At 44.0% G+C, this 16176-nt stretch overlaps 1 protein-coding gene across 6 annotated transcripts in view; it reads left to right on the forward strand.

Annotated features, from left to right (window-relative positions):
- Positions 1-291: 291 nt before the first annotated feature.
- Positions 292-16176, forward strand: part of EOGT (EGF domain specific O-linked N-acetylglucosamine transferase) — a 29729-nt gene continuing 13844 nt past the window's right edge. For 2 of the 6 annotated variants that reach the window (XM_044451987.1, XM_044451991.1), the window contains exons 1-9: positions 1726-1769; positions 3863-3913; positions 5194-5421; positions 6138-6238; positions 9283-9391; positions 9482-9576; positions 10932-11036; positions 12340-12446; positions 14976-15079. In XM_044451987.1, the coding sequence (XP_044307922.1) occupies positions 3902-3913; positions 5194-5421; positions 6138-6238; positions 9283-9391; positions 9482-9576; positions 10932-11036; positions 12340-12446; positions 14976-15079 (861 nt within the window). In that variant the 5' untranslated portion in view covers positions 1726-1769; positions 3863-3901. Of the gene's footprint in view, positions 304-1725; positions 1770-2590; positions 3914-4471; positions 4608-5193; positions 5422-6137; positions 6239-9282; positions 9392-9481; positions 9577-10931; positions 11037-12339; positions 12447-14975; positions 15080-16176 lie in introns of those variants that run through there. The other 4 variants (XM_044451990.1, XM_044451988.1, XM_044451989.1 and 1 more) reach the window with 4 other exon arrangements.

Genomic DNA, 16176 nt, shown 5'->3' on the forward strand with positions numbered 1-16176 from the left:
CAACAACAGATGTGGAACACAGGCGGACTCCATTCAACTGCTTACCATATGTCACTTCTGGAGGCAGTGGGATGCACTGGAGCTCCTATAGGCATTAATTTATTTATTAAAAGCTTTTGTATGCCGTCCTATTATACAAGATCTCAGGACGGCTTACAATATTTAAGGACAATTAAAATAACAATTGCAATAAATAATAAAACAGAACAAAACAATAAATTGCTAAACAAACAGTGACTAAGCTTAAAAACTATTAATGTTTAAAATTTTAAATAAAAAGGTTTTGGCCTGGAATCAAAGAGAGTATAAACCTGGGGTGAATACTTTTGCAACTGACATGTGCCAGTTTGACGACTTAACTTTTGGGCCACAATAAAAATATTTTTCACCTTCACAATGTTGAGTATCCTGTGTGTGTGTGTGTGTGTGATAACATTGCCAACTCCATTGCTATTTTATTGTAATACTGTAGCCTTACATATTTTCCCACGCCCCCAAGGTTTATAACTGCTCTGCCATAAAATGACTGACGTTTTCTCTGAGCTGCTTGAGCTGATAATGTCTAGTGTAGTGTCGATGGAGACACACTTGGGAATAATTCCTGATTTCTGGTCATTCTTATGCCTCAACCCACATGAAATAGATTCTAAGGTTCAGAGCTTTGGACATTGGAATCCCTGCATGTACTTTGAACTCAAGTTCGATCTTGTCCTGGGCTTATGGCTGAGGAAACTGGACTCTCAGAGGTTCAACCTAGTGGCATTCAGGCTGCTCACAGAACTCCTTGACTCAATAGCAGTAGGGCTCAGATCCTTCCCGTCAGCGGAGCAGTTAGGAGTGCCTTGGATTTTACAGCCAAGACTCGCAGCACCCTGCCAGCGTCAGTGCTGTGGCAAATTAGCATCAGGTAGGTCAGGATTAGGATCCCTTCCCTTACTGCAGGAACATTTAGGATTGGCCTCCATCCTCCTTAGGATTCTAATGGCCACCCAAAGAGCACGATGCTAATGGACGGCCTTCAAACAAATCTAATGACTAAATAAAGCCTTAAGCGGCTCGGATTTGTCAGGCCAGCCTCTACCGGTACTTGGAGCAGAAACATTTTTTCCTCCTTCCTTCTCCCTCTGCCCTTCCTTTTCCGGTAAGTATCTCTGCAGATGCGAGCGTTGCATGCCATTCAGGGATCCATTTGATCCCGAGAAAGGGCCCGCCGACGCTGTGGCGGCGGCCTCGCTTCCACTGAAGGGGTCCCCCTGGGCCTGGCGGCTTCCCCAAACGCTCCGCGTCCCGCGCAGTGCGGCGGCTCGCCCCTACGCGAGAAGCGCCTCCGCCTGGCTTCGCCACCCCCGCAGGCCTCCCCCTGCCCGGGGAGCGCGCCCTCGCCTGCTCCGCCGGGAGGGGCCAGGCAGGTGCGCCGCGCAGGCAGCCCGCAGCGGCGTCTTGCTGCCAGGCCCCGCTTGGCGGCTCCGCCGGCCCCTCCGCCCGGCTCGGCTCGGCTCGGCTCGGCTCCCACCGCGTCTCCCCAAGCGCCAGGCAGCGAGGGCGCGCTCCAGCGACTTCCGGACCGCCGAGCCAGCCAGTCGCCGCCCTCTGGCCCCTCCCTCGCTCGCTCGCTGCCGCCCTGGCTGCCCCGTCGGCGCCGGGCGCGGATTCCCAGCCCCTCGTCGCTGGCGCGACTCCGAGCGGAGAAGCTGTGGCGCGCCGGCCTGAGCGCGCCTCGTCGCGGCTGCCTGCGGTTCGGCGAGGCGCTTCCAGCTCCCTTTCGCGAGGTACGCGCAGCAAGGACGGGCGCCTGCGAGCGGCGTTTCTCCCCCGCAAACAGGACGGGGAGCTCCCGGCCCGCGCCGGCTGCGGTGGGCGCGCCGCTCTGCTCCCGCCAGGCGCGGAGCTCGGCTCAGGTCCGGAGGCGGCAGGTGTCGCCGCTCCGGGGATTCCGCTCACTCCTGCATCCGTGGCAGGCGGAGGCGCGCGGGGAGGGAGCGGGGGGCGGCGCGGCTCTGGCTGGATGCAGCCCTCTCGGTTCAGGTAAAAGTAGGTCAGCCTTCTGCAACCCGGTGCCCTGCAAAGGCTTCGGACTTGAAGTCCGATGAGACCCAGCCAGCGTAGTCAGGAATGCTGGGAGCTGTAGTCCGAAAGATCTGGAGGGCACCCGATTAGGGAAGAGTGAAGTAGGGTTTTCTATTACTGCTTTCCCGGCTGAGGGAAGGCTACGATCTATTCAGACTGAGCTAACCTGCGAAAATCAGCTCTGTATATCCTGGCGGGCCAAATGAAAGACATCCCTGTACTTCGTCCAACTTTTCTCAGCTGTCTTCAGTGGTTGGTCACCTTCTTTGCTGACTTTATGCCTAGAACTGCCTCTCTGGGTATCTTTATGATGCTGCCTCCCATTTCTTCCTCGGAACCCCCTCAAAACCCTCCTTTTCCATTAAGTCTTTGGCATTTTTCCTTGGTCCATTAAAGGCTGCCCTAAGCTGGTGCCCTCCAGGTGTTTTGAACCACAACTCCAGGATCCTTCACCATTGACCATGCAGGCTGGGGCAGGTGGAAGCTTGAAGTTGGAGGAAGGTATAATGTGAGCTTCCCTTAATGCCCACCTTCATTTTCCTCCCATTGCTTTGTCTTCAGGGACCTGTCCTATATTTTTAAATCTCCTTCCCTCTAGTTCTGAATCTCTGCCTATTTGATATATTTATCTGTTTGGGTGTTTTGTCACCACTATCATTATTAATACTATTATTTGCATAGTGCCATTAGTATGCAAAATAATGCACACTTAGAAGACAGGTGCTTGTCTCAAGTTAAAAGCTCAAATTCAGCACAGGAGAAATAGGAGGAGGAGGAAGAAGTAAAAGAAGGAATAAGCAGGGGAAGATTATTTCATTGTTTCAGTTATATAGCTTTAGGCTTCGTTACAGTCAGAGTAAATATGTTGAGGCATGAGAACTAGAACAGAGTGTCAATGGCCTACAGTAAATGTGAGCCTTGAGGAAAGATTTGAAGGTGGCACCTCCCAGCTGGTATGAGAGACACGTCCAAGTGGCAGGGACAGCAAGAATGCACGGGAGGGTGGAACTTGCACTGGTTTACTTCTAAACCCTGCCTGTCTACTAATCCCAGACTTGGAATTAGAACACCTTTTCTAACAATAAGAATACTTAAGTGCTTAGAATCATTTCACATTCCTGTTGCATTATACTAGTTGGATTGAACCCTGACGCTGCAAGGGAGTAAAAAAAGGGCACAGCTATTCTCTTTACAGAACAAAACCCAACATACTCTGGATCTCTTTAATGGTGAAGGTATAACTAATACTACATATGAACACTTGCTTTTCAAAGAGGCCTCAAAGAATTAGATAAGCAGTCTGTCTGACTCAGTATTTTTTACTCAAATGAAGCAACCATCAAGCATTTAGCAGATTGGAAATTAGTGTCCAATCTAATCTTTAGTCTACTATCCAGAACTGATTTAAACAATTTCCAGATGGCTATTCGTTTTAGCTTATTGAAGCAAAGACAATAAAGATTCTTGTGACACCTTAAAGACAGACTGATTTATTCTAGATTGAGCTTTTATCAACTCCATACTCGATTCATCAGATGCTTGAAGTGTTACCAAGAGTTTTATACATGCATACACATACACACACAATATACATATGATGGAGGAATGGGATGGAATTCTAAACATTGAGGTGGGAAGGAAATTAAATGCATTAGTAATCCTTTATCCTGATTCAAGTATCTGGTGATAGAATTGAATTTAGTGATTAATTAATCATCAACAGCCTTGGGTGCATGCAGGTAGCTACATGGAGAAAGGGAAATTACTACTTTAAGTTCTGTTTTTTTCCCAGCAGCATGAGCTAACTGGATTCCATTGTCTGTGATTATTGCTGATGCTGAGCGAGGTACATTTTTCAATTTATCTTTTCATTGTCAGTAATCATGGAAGAACTATTTGCATGTTCTTCATATATCTAGACTCTTGTGGTATAGAGAGCTTTTGGTTTTCAATCTTTCTTTCTAAGTCATAATTTATTTTGCTGGGTTTGTTTAAAAAGCAGGGTAACTCAGATGTCCCTGGGCTGAATCTTGTCTGTGCTAGGAACTTACTAGGTGGCCCTAGGCAGGCTGGATTGTCTTGCAGTAATGGTTGTAAAGATTATATTATAATGCAGCCGACAAACTTTAAGCACCAGAAGTGCTATAGAAATTCACATTTTCAAGTCTTATCTCTTCCTATTCTTTGTGAAGGTCTTTCACAGCATAGCTGATAAAGAGTAACAGAAAGCTGAGAGAGAAGAGAAGGCAAAGGGGCATGTCTGGAAAGCCTGTTTTCTTGATAGTACCCAAGAAGATCCACATTTTTAAAATGTGTATCTCCCCCCACTCCAGTGAACCGAATATATATATATATATATTGCTTTTAGGGAGCAGTCAAGGCCTTTTTTGATACCAACAACCATTAATGTCAGTTTCTGTTCTCACCTCAGATCTATTTGCAAGCCAAGTTGGCAAATATCAAGAATACTTCACAATCCTAAAAGCAAAGATCAAGATGAATGCATCTGGGCATAGAAAGGTGGAACCTGCTCAGCAAAGGTCCATCTCTCTCTATATATATATACATTCCCACTGTTTGGTGGAAATAGTGCCTATTTCCATAGTTCTTGTAATGTGTTTTCATCCATGAAAATAATTTCGAAAGCTGTCATGTGGTGTGAAAAGTTCCATCAGAAGTGGCTACTGTACCTCCTGAGCTTGGAGGATCTACAATGGGGTTTAATGGAATTTGATTCCTCCTCTCGGCAGCCATCAGTTTAGTTGCAAAATCTCATAACATGTACATACACAGTAAATATACAGCAATCTGATTTGACATTTCAGGTCCTTGTTTATTTTGGTTCCCATTCATTTTGGGACAGAGGAAGCAAAGCTCTTGGGAGGCCTGAATAGTTTCTTGCCTCGAGTTCCCAGGCATCTCTTGGGAACGGCAAATTTCCCTTTACCCATTGGCTTAGGATCTGTCACAGTAATAACATGTATATGCCAAGAAGAGAGTCATTCTGGATAAGATATCTATAGCTGCATGAATTCAAAAATACACTGTAGGCTTATGAGTTAATAGAAGAAGTCTCGTGAATTGTAATTATGGCATCCTGAAGCATTTTGGTGGGTTTTTTTTAAGGTTTCCCTAACTGCCATGTTAATGCTGCTTGCATTTGGGGTGTTACTTCAAGAAAACTTGGCCGGGACTCAAGATGAAAATCTTACTGATAGCAGCAGCAGTATCCCACAAGGACAATTATATAGCTATGGAAACATCAACTTGCCAGAAGAGCATATCCCATATTTTTTGTATAATAATGAGCACATTGCCATGGCCTGCAAGCAAGACCCTCGTTGCCCATATAAAGTAAGTACTCATTTTTCTTGTTTTATTCTTAGAAGCAACGGATCACAGAATTGTCTTTTCAAGACCAGACCCCACCTATGCCTTGTGCTTAGCTTCTTGGGCAAGTTATTTTTTTCTTGGTCTTGGCAGTTTGCCTTCTGGGAAATAAGTGTATCACCAAGGCAGCTGCCGTAACAGCAATTCTATGTGCTCAGGACACTCTCAAAATTTGAAATTTGCTCACAGACCCAAAAAGGTTGGAGGTGACACGCCCTGTCCTAGGTACCTATTTGCATGTGAGGTGAGTACCTTTAACAGATGTGGTGGCCAATTTTACCTGGCGTTTTATAACCTTGCAGCAGCCTTTCCTATCTGATACACGTGTTTTGGACTGCAACTGCTGGCACTCCTACTAGCTTCATCAGTGGTCAGGAGTGCTGGGAGTTGGAGTCCAAGCCACATGGAAGGTATCAAGTGGCCAAGGCTGTCTTTTTACTAGTATAGATATCTATGTGTCGAACTGGAAATATTTTCAGATGTTAATTCTGAAACACAGGATTTTCGGGGGGGGAGTTAATTCAATTCTACAAGAAATGAATTGAGTAGCAAACTGGACAATTGCAAGTAAAGCTGACGTTTCCTAGTAACAGAGATAATCAAATAAGTATTTAGAAGTCAATTATAAATTGCTGTAACACAGACCCATTTTTAATGGACGTTTTGTTTTGCGTTGACAGAAATACCTGAAGAAACTAAAAGCCTGCTGGGGTTATGAAAAATCTTGCAGGCCAGAGAACAGGTTTGGATATCCAGCATGTGATTATGCTGAGGTAGGGTGGTAAGTATGCACACAGAATGTGTGGACTGTAATTGCATGGCTGTTCTTTTTTTCAAACACATTGAATCCAATTTTGCAGCCAAGTTGAATGTGCAAAAGCTCTTTGGTTATAGTAGATCCAAATATGTCTGGCTGAATGCTGAATACTGTGTGTGCATTTTATGAGACAGTGTGTTCTAGTGCTTAGAACATGGGCCCTCAAACTGTGGCCTGGGGGGCTGGATCCGGCCCTCCATGCCCATTTATCCGGCCTTCCATGCCCGTTTGGACCTGGCCCCGCACGCGGGGAGGCAGCGGTTTGCTCGCTCGGAGAAAATGATATCCGAGCAAGCCAGCAGCTGCTCGTGCGCCCGCCTTGCGGCGCATGCCCACCCCCGCCTCGCCTCACCTCACCACACACCCTGCCCCATTTCAGTGCGGGCACCTCCACGCCCCCACCCCCCCGCCAGCCTGCCCCCAGCGCCGGCACCACCTTTCTGGTCCGTGCCCAGCACTGGCACCTTTCAGCTGGCCCCCTGGTAAAAAAGCTTGAGGACCCCTGGCTTAGAGTGTCAGACAGGGACTAGGGTGACCAGGGTTGATGAGTGGGTCACCACCTCTCAGCTCTCTTAAGGGGGGGCGGGGAGAAAGCAGCGGAACAGAAACACTGTTGATCAGTCAGCTGCTGTCACACCTCGTACTGCGTCCCCTGCCTTATGATCTGTGTCACTTCCAAGGGGTTCCTTATCTGTCCCTGTAACGTGCAGTTCAGTACTGAGTTTCTGCCTCAGAGAGGCTTTTCAGAAGGCGGCATCTACTAGGGAGAAAGGACATTGATGCAGATCATAGTTCAGATTGGATAAAAACTGCTACTTGAATCCGCTCTGCGTCGAGCTGGGCAGTCTAGACATTTACCTGCTTTGCAGTCATATGAGCAACTCACACGAGCAGCTTGAAGGTTCTTCAGTACGAATTTTGGGGATGTGGTGGACATGCTGCCAAGAGTGGATTTGTTTGGCTTTGGTGAGCTAGTTGCATTTGCTCCTAGAGGAGCTGATCTGGCTCCATGGAGACATGTGTGAATCACTGCACATCTACATCACACGGTCCTGCCATTGAAGACCGTGAGGAACTTCAGCTAGTGCGAAATGCAGCAGCCAGATTTTTGTCTGGGGTGCATTTTATAGATGATATAAAACGGGCCTTGGAACTGCAGCATGAAGTTCTTGTGCTTCCAAGCTCAATGAGAGGTCCTGATTCCCGTCCATAAGGCCCTAAATGGCTTGGGAGCAGGTACCTAACAGTCCCCCTCCTCTCCGATGAACCTGGCCGGCATTTTTGTTTGCCCTTTGAAGACTTGCTATTAGCTTTACCTCCTGGAGAGATGTGGCTGGTGGGTGCTTGTAGCAGGCTCCTTTGTCTAGTTGTCCCTCCCGGCTGGCTTGGGTGCCTCCTGCTTAGTGTCCTTGAGAGAGCAGATGAAAAACACATTGTTCCATAGAGCTCTTAGTAGTTAATGCTGATTTTATCTTTCTTTCTTTCTTTCTTTCTTTCTTTCTTTCTTTCTTTCTTTCTCTTTAAAACATTTCTATGCCGCCCCATTCGCCGAAGCCTCGGGGCGGCTCACAACATAAAATTAAAATTAAGCTTAGGTTTAAAGTACTTTTTATGTGTTTGGATTTTTATATACTGTAGCCTATGTATTTTAATTGTACAGCCCCACAAGGAGCAATCCCCTCAGACATCTTTATCATCTGGAGAGGTCATTTCCTGATCCACACTGAGAAAATGTTTTTAAATGTCCCTACATATCAATGGGAAAATCTGAGGTTGTAATGTAGCTGATTTTAGGTACCAACCCAGTACTGTTCTCATGGGCTTAGAAACCATTCCAGATACTCATGGCTTGTGCTACGGGTAAAACAACCCGTAGAAGCTTGATGTGTGGTCTGAACCCAAACTTGCTTGGATACAGAAGAGAAAAAGCACTGCGGCTTTGGCAAAGGGACTTTATCTGATGACAGCTGGCAAAGGCAACTGTCACTATTTTCACCCAGGCTCTTGCCAGCGCTGGAGGGAGAGCAGGATTGCTTGCTAGCCATGCACAGGTACAATTCCCAGCAGATCTGATGTGCCTTATATGAATCAATTTTAATGTATCCCTGTTAATGCAAGTTCTAAGCCAAATGCAGCACACGGTTCCCAGATGACAAGTTGGAAGAGGCTTTAGCTTGGAAGGTCTGGCTTACCACAGCCTTGTAGTATCGTTCAGGCTGAGCACTGCAGGTCGGATGCGAAGTGACTTACGGCATTGAGCTGCCTCTTATAAAAGTTATAATGTCCATGAAGTGTCATGCATTATTTCTATCCCCACTGTGGAGCTTAGGCTGAGAGTCTCATGTGCAGCAAAGTGTTTTGCAAATTGAGGTGGGGAAGGGTTGGGTTGAGAAAGACAGCAGCTTAAGGTGACCTTGCAGTGGTTCCATCGCTAATACTGAAGGTCAGTTAGGGCTGAGGCTTGCTGGAATTCTGGGTCAAAAATCCTCATACATGCTTAAATTGCTCCCTCTGACTTTCTCCTAGCCCAAATCCAGTGAATGCTGTGTTTTTGTGTGTTGTACCTTGTGCTGGTTGAACATTTACTTCACATCTTAAACTGAAATAAATGCTGCACATGAAAGAAGACTAAAGTTAGTGTAGAAATGCCTGCGCTTCGAATACCAATTTTTCTTCTTCAGCTCCTCTACCCACAGGCTCCCATAATATAGATCCACCAGAGATACACTGCAGTGGTTGGTTGCAGGACTCCACTTGTTCGTACATTATTCTGTTATATGTCTTTAACTTTGAGACGGTTCAAACACTTCCAATATCATTTCCACCCCAGAGCAAACTTCTTGTGCACACTGGCAATTATCTAAGCCTGTAGGCCTTCTCCATTCATGGCCAGAGTCGTTGAAGAAAACCCTTTTCATGGCTTCACGTGCAGGGGAACACAATGTTCTGCTATAGTTAAGGCTGGCATTTTCTCAATGACGTGCTTTTGCATTTTTCCTGCGTGCCAGGGCAAGTACCATCGAGGAGGCTCAGCACACGTTCTGGAACCAAGCTGACTTTGGTTATGTCAGAGAGAGGATGAATGAAGTGAAGAGTCACTGCAGACCTAAAGCTGTGGTAAGCACCTTGCCTGTCTTCTGGTGCGATACTTCACTTCCTCCAGTTCTTAAGAAGTGGCTTACTGTCGCCTTTGCCATTCCCTTGCAGGGAGATTCTTCACTGGAATGTTCTCGTTATCTTCAGTATTGCAGAGCAACAAACCTGTACATTGATTTAAGGAACCCAAAGAGAAACCATGATAGGTCTGTGGCTTGCTTATATCCCACAAAGCCTATGGAAGAAAATTTGTTAAGCAGATGTCATCCACAGAAGACTTAATGGGCCTCCTTTTCTTATTCTTTTGCAACTGACATATAAACTTGGATAGCTGGAAACATCCAAGGTTGATGCCTGGGATTAAGTCCTTTCCTCTATTTAATGGGGTGGCCCTCATGGTTGTAGAGAAAAGCATTATGTGTGAATGGACTGTAAAACGGTCCCTCCACTTTCTTTGGGAGACGAGTTTCCCTTGGGTTTCCTATGGGAAGCATAGGAAGCTGTCTAATACTCAGACCAATGATCTGTTCAGCCCACTCTGACTGCAGCCGTCCTGGGTCTCTGGGAAAGGTCAGGCACATCACATCACATCACATTGTATCCTATCTTTTTAAGTGGATATGTCAAGAACTGAACCAAGCCAAACATAGTATTAACTAACTGCGGTTTCTGGTGGTTTCTTTCTGATTTGATCCTGGTGATTATAAACACACAAACATTTGTGGGGTGTGAGCATAAATTCACAACTTAACAAGGATAAGGATAAATGAAGTCTTCAATCACTGCAGAAAAACAATTAATATGAAATACTGGATTTTCCTAAATTCAAAAGAGGTTTGCAGAATTCAGAGGAGGGACAGAATAATCAAAATTAGGGCTACTCCCAGGAGCTAGTCTAGTTTGTTGAAAACATGAGTTGAGGAGGCCTGTGCAGTATGCTGAGCACATCTTTAGATGTTACGTGATTGCTATAGCAAGAACCCACCTCTTTGCTTAATATATAGATTTTCACTTCTTAATATATAGATTAGCACCTTGCTTTATCACGACTCCAGCCTACATTTCAGCCGTAAGGCTGCAATGCCATCATCATTTTCGTTCAGTGGAACACTGCGTAGCTTGATGCAAGCCATGTTTCCATATATTACTGGCAGTGCAATCTTCTGCCCATTTACTCATAAGTAAGTCCCATGTTGTTTTTTGAGGCTTACGTTTACGATTATAGACAATCCTATGCACAACTACATGGGAGTAAACCCTATGGAATACTGTGAGGTTTATTTTTGAATAAGAGAGCTTTGGCAATGGGGCAGTACAGAAATGGCAACAACCATAAAAAAGACCCTGTTGTGGGGACTGACTTTTAGGGTGTATAGGTCTTTCTAACCTTAAAATAGTTGTGTGCTTAAGGATGTTGCCGACAAGTGATGATCGGTGCCAGATATTGTCACTGTGAAGCATTTTGGTAATTCTTACACAGTAGTTCAGTCTAGACCTGGCTCATGCTTTGAAGACAATTAAAACCATGTCTTCACAGTGTTTTAATTTTTTCTTACATTAGGTTTAATGAGGACTTCTTCAAGAAGGGACAGATTGGAGGTCATTGCCATATGGACATTCAAGCTTTCCTTGCTGAAGGGCAGCGGAAGAGTCCTCTCCAGTCTTGGTAAGACTTCTAGCTATAACTGCTCTCCTGTGCTTCAGAGACATCCATCTTTGAAGAATGGCTCAGCTGTCAAGAATGTGCATGGTTGGAAGTGCCCCTTCTCTTCCATCCCAGCAGACCAGGAATGGGAAGGAAAAGGCCTCCATAATGAAAGAGCATCCAGATGAGAGTAAGGACACGATCTCAGAAAAGGGGGTCACTTGGCAACCTTGCACCCTCTAATCCCTATATGCCCTCCCACCCCCTAAGATCTGCAGCAGAGGCCCTGCTCTGGAAGCCCTCCTTGAAGAGGTTAGGAGAGTGAACACCCAGAGGAAGGCCTTCTCTGTGGTGGCGCCCCGACTCTGGAATGCTCTCCCCAGAGAGGTCTGCCTGGCAGTGACTTTATATGCTTTTCGGCGCCAGGTTAAAACCTTTTTATTTACCCAATATTTTAATGTTTAGATATTTTAATCTGGTTTTATTAACATCCTCAGTTGTATTTTATTTTGTTACTGATTGCTGTATTTATTGTTAATTTATCACACTGTTAGCAGTCCAGAGACCATTGGTATAGGATGGGATAAAAATAGCCTAAATAAATAAATATAATAATCCGAACTGGAAAATAAATAAGTACCAACTGAGAACAGACCTAGAAACAGGCATGGCCTGTTCTTTGCAACTGGTGCCCGAAGAAGCATGCAGTGAGTTTCTTGCATCCAAGAATGCTGCTTCTTGACCATCAGCACCCCTTGCCATGTGACAAACACCCGGCCAACCAGTGCATGGTATAGAAACCATGTTATACCTGTCTTGAAAGATCTGCACTAGTTGCTCAGGCTTTATCAGTGGCGTCTTGAACAAGTGGTAATACCTCATGGAGGAAATGTGTTTGAATTAGACCTGTAAATGGAACCCGTTAATTGGTCTCAAGTTCTGTCTTGTGCCTGCGGTCATTAATAGCTCATGCCTTTGCTGAGATGTTCTTGGAAATCATGGTCAGTGCATTTGACATGCGTCTCGATGTATTCGCATTAACTGGATCCAGGAGACACGCACAGCAAGCCTTTCTCTCCCTTGAAACTTTTCTCCAGCCCTTGATTTATAGATCAAAGATTTTGCTTGCTCCCAAGATCAAAGGCAGAGTTTAACCTTTTGAAGCCTTACTGAAGAAGCTTCAGTTACAATTAAACATAATTTTAATTGTGAAACTTTATCAAACTTCACCAGTATTGTTAAGAGAAGTCTGCAGAGTGCACTGTTTAAATTATTAACCATGGATATATTTTTTGGCACTTCTGGTAAATGAATGTAATTACAGGTTTGCTGAGCTCCAGACATACACAGAACTGAATTCTAGACCTCTGGAAGATGGCAACTGTGACATTGTTATTGACAAGTTAACTTATTTCATGAAGCTTGATGCAGGTACAAGGTATTTCTGTGTTTCGGTATTGCAAACACTAATAAAAGTAGCCCTGCTCTTTTTGCATCATTACATGAGATGATATTGGAATAAGAAATAGGATTCTATAAGATACCAGTTTTCTCAGTCACAGAGTATCTGCTTTGATTTAGACTCCACATAACACCTATGTATAAACCACTACAGTTTTTCAGTGTGTGGATTTTCACGACTGCTGGTAGTGTGGCATCCACTGCTCTTGCTGAGTTTAACCGACCGAGGAGATCACGTGCAGGTGACTCATACACACAGGATTCTGCAGGTATGCAGGTTTTTTTTAGCATTGCCAGTCACATCGAAGGGCATCCTAAAAGTAATGGGTGGTAATTTCTGTATGTATGGGTACCTGCACATGACTGCTGTTGTTGTTAGTCGCAAAGTCTTGTCTGACCCATCATGACCCCATGGACAACATTCCTCCAGACCTTTCGGTCCTCCATCGTCCCCCGGAGTCCACTTAAGCTCACACCAACTGCTTCAGTGACTCCATCCAGCCACCTCATTCTCTGCCGTCCCCTTCCTCTTTTGCCTTCAGTTGTTCACAGCATTAGGCTCTTCTCCAGGGAGTCCTTCCTTCTCATTAGGTGGGTAAAATATTTGAGTTTCATCTTCAGTATCTGGCCTTCTAAAGAGCACATGACTGTACCACTCTCATAAATATTCAGTTCTTTCCCACTGAATTCAGTGGGAAAGAACACCTGTCATGCCATCCCTGCCATACAGTGGTGTGGAGTTTTGGGGGAAACAACAACTTGGTGCCAAAATCGATTCTTGGATTCTTAGAGCATTCCAAAGGCTTTGGAATTGGGTTCAAGGTCTGCTCCTAGTTGGGTTTAACTTTTGGATTAATGTGGTTTAATGTAAGCAGATTTTCAATAGTTGACTTGAATGAAGGGTTGAGCTCTTCTAAAGCTCAAAATTGTGTTCTGTTTTCCAAATCTTGCTCGTCCTAAATGAAGACAATTAAAATTCAAGGGCTCTTCCCTTGCAGAGAAATATAGAACTTACTATATTTTAGTTATAAATATAGTTATAAATACTTTTGCTATACACTCCAAGCACTTCACATAATCTTCAATCATTCTAATGACAAGTCTGAATAGTACAAAGTATTACTGGTGTTATTAGGCTCCTGTGATACCAAGTAGGCAAATAGGGAGCTGGCTAAGACTCGGACGTGGGAATTGCTTAAGTAAGTGTATGAGTAAGGTATCATTTCAGTAAGATACTTTTTGGCCTTTCCCTGTTCCTTTTAACACCACTGATATAGCAGCATTCCTATAGTTTTTCCCAAGGACTTCAGAGGCTTTCCAATCAAGATCGCAGAGAACTGGGATCTATAGTATTTCTGTTTTCTACAGAGGTCTGTACAGAGCAGGGTGTGTAGCAGAAATGGTGTATGAAGCCATGGCTTCCAGACCATAAATGAACAATACTGGCTTAATCTGCCCCTCTTTCCACTTCCGAGTCTTATGATATTAGAACAGACTTTATGTACAAATCTATGGCCAAAGCTTGCTTGCTTGCTTCCTTCCTTCCTACCCACTTAATGCATTGCTGTCTTTCTGTGTGCTCGTGCCGTCTCACTGGAACAGCAGTGTTTGAATCTTCTCTCTCTCCCCACCCACCTCATGCCACTTTTCCTGGTCAAAATCTCCTGCCTTCCATCCATGATTGTTTTCCTTGTAGAGGGAAGGAAAACAAATACTGTGAGGAAAATAGAAATCTGGAAGTAGCAATTAGTAAAATAGCATCACAGGATAGATTTAAGCTTCCTTTCATCCAGGATCATTACTTTGATCAAATTAGCTTTTCTCTGAGGCTGCATTTCATTCTAAAACTTACACAGTGAAGAAGTTGGGGAAATCTAGTCACTAATATTACACAATCCAATATAATGCTTAGCTTTAAGTAACAGTCTCGAGTAGTTTCCCTATTTGAACCAGTGGATTAGCTTAGTTGTGAGTATTGTATAAAAAGGTGTTACATGCACCTCAGTTTTGTTGGAAGAGCTGGGCAGAAACTGGCTATCTCTGGGACTTATTTCTGCTTCTCTTATTCTGAAGGTTGCTGATGGTCTTATATGTAAGACATGTATATTCTTTTATGTTTTGGTATTATTGAATGTTGGATCCCTTGATGATCTGCAGAGATGGAAGGGAAAATATTTTTATAGGTAATATTCGGAAAAAGTGCATAAATCCAATTAAGAAAATATTTTCTCCGACAAAAAAGGTCTTCCAGTTGCATATGTAATTTATGACTTACACCTTCATCAAAAAACCAAGAGAGATGGTTCCAGGATGTTTACTATTTATTTCATTTCTATACTTCCCCACAGAGGAAACTTTCTGGGTGGTTTTACTTTGTAAAAGGAACAGAAAATCAAAGCAAACACAGAGATTTTCAAAGAAAACAAACCAAAAACAAAAACACAAGGACTTTGTTAACTGTGATGTGACAAGTCTAATTTTTTCTCCTCCTCCTCTTAGGTGTTAACATGTACCACCATTTTTGTGATTTTGTCAATCTTTACATCACTCAGCATGTTACCAATTCTTTCAGTACAGATGTCAACATCGTCATGTGGGATACTGTAAGTAAAGGTTAATACCGTGATGATGCCCATAAGAATAGCACACTTCTTGTACTCCTTCTTTAATGTGACCTCATTTTATCTGATGCAAGAAACTGGTAGTATTAGCAAAAGTGTAGTTATTTTTACCTGTGGTAGATGGTCAGTATAGTAATAGGTCATGCAGTGTACCAGAACTGGCACGAGCCGTTGTCATACAGTGAAGTGGAGTGTTTTTCTAACAGGATCTTGCCCAAGGGATAGGATTGGTCTTTTGGTGGCAGAGGGAGTAGATGCTTGCTGTCCTTGCACTCCTATTTGACTTCCTCTTTATTTGTTCCTCCACTATTTTTGATGTGGCAGTTTTGTTCCAGTGCAGTGCAGCCACATACATTGCTCCACATTTCCAATATTGGACCTGGGGAAAATAATACATCATCCTGCCTATGAATCACTAGCATGCCAGTATTTTAAAGTTTGTATATGTGTGTGTGTGTGTGTCTGTGTGTATGAGATAGAGAGAAAAAAAACACCATGGACAACTTAAACATTCAGACTACAACCTGAATGTTTAAAGATTACAGTCCAGAGTGGATAAACAACCCCACCGACAGTGGAGTGGCCAAGTCTGCTCTTTCTGAATCCAAACCGTAATTGCTCCATTCCCATATCAAGTGGTCTCTATATTTTCCCTCTTTGCAGAGGTTGCATAGTCTTTCCATGTATGCATGTTTATATTATAAACATTTACATATTGCCTTATATGCCAAAAAAAGACATAAAGGCAGTGTACACCTTTTAAACCAACACCACAAGCAGCAAAAGCAAGCTCTTTATAAGATAGCTGCTTCCTATGCTTTCTTTCCCTTCTGGTTCCCTGCATTGGGAAATTTGGCAGAACCCCAGCATTTTGTCCATTGCCTGCGTGACATTTGGTGCTGGTGGTTTCTGTCTGGTGGATTAACCAGCATCCCATCTAGTACTAGTACTCTCCATTCTGATGCGTTTCATTCTGCTTCCTGTTTTCTGAACTTTCCTTGAGGTGCAACGTTGATTAAGAATGCATGAGATTTCCTTGTGAGAAGGAATCCTTCTAAGCTATAGAGTTCACCAAAATT

The sequence above is a fragment of the Varanus komodoensis genome, unplaced genomic scaffold (assembly GCF_004798865.1).
Source record: "Varanus komodoensis strain SLA01 unplaced genomic scaffold, ASM479886v1 scaffold6_4, whole genome shotgun sequence".
In the NCBI taxonomy this organism is placed as follows: Eukaryota; Metazoa; Chordata; class Lepidosauria; order Squamata; family Varanidae; genus Varanus; species Varanus komodoensis.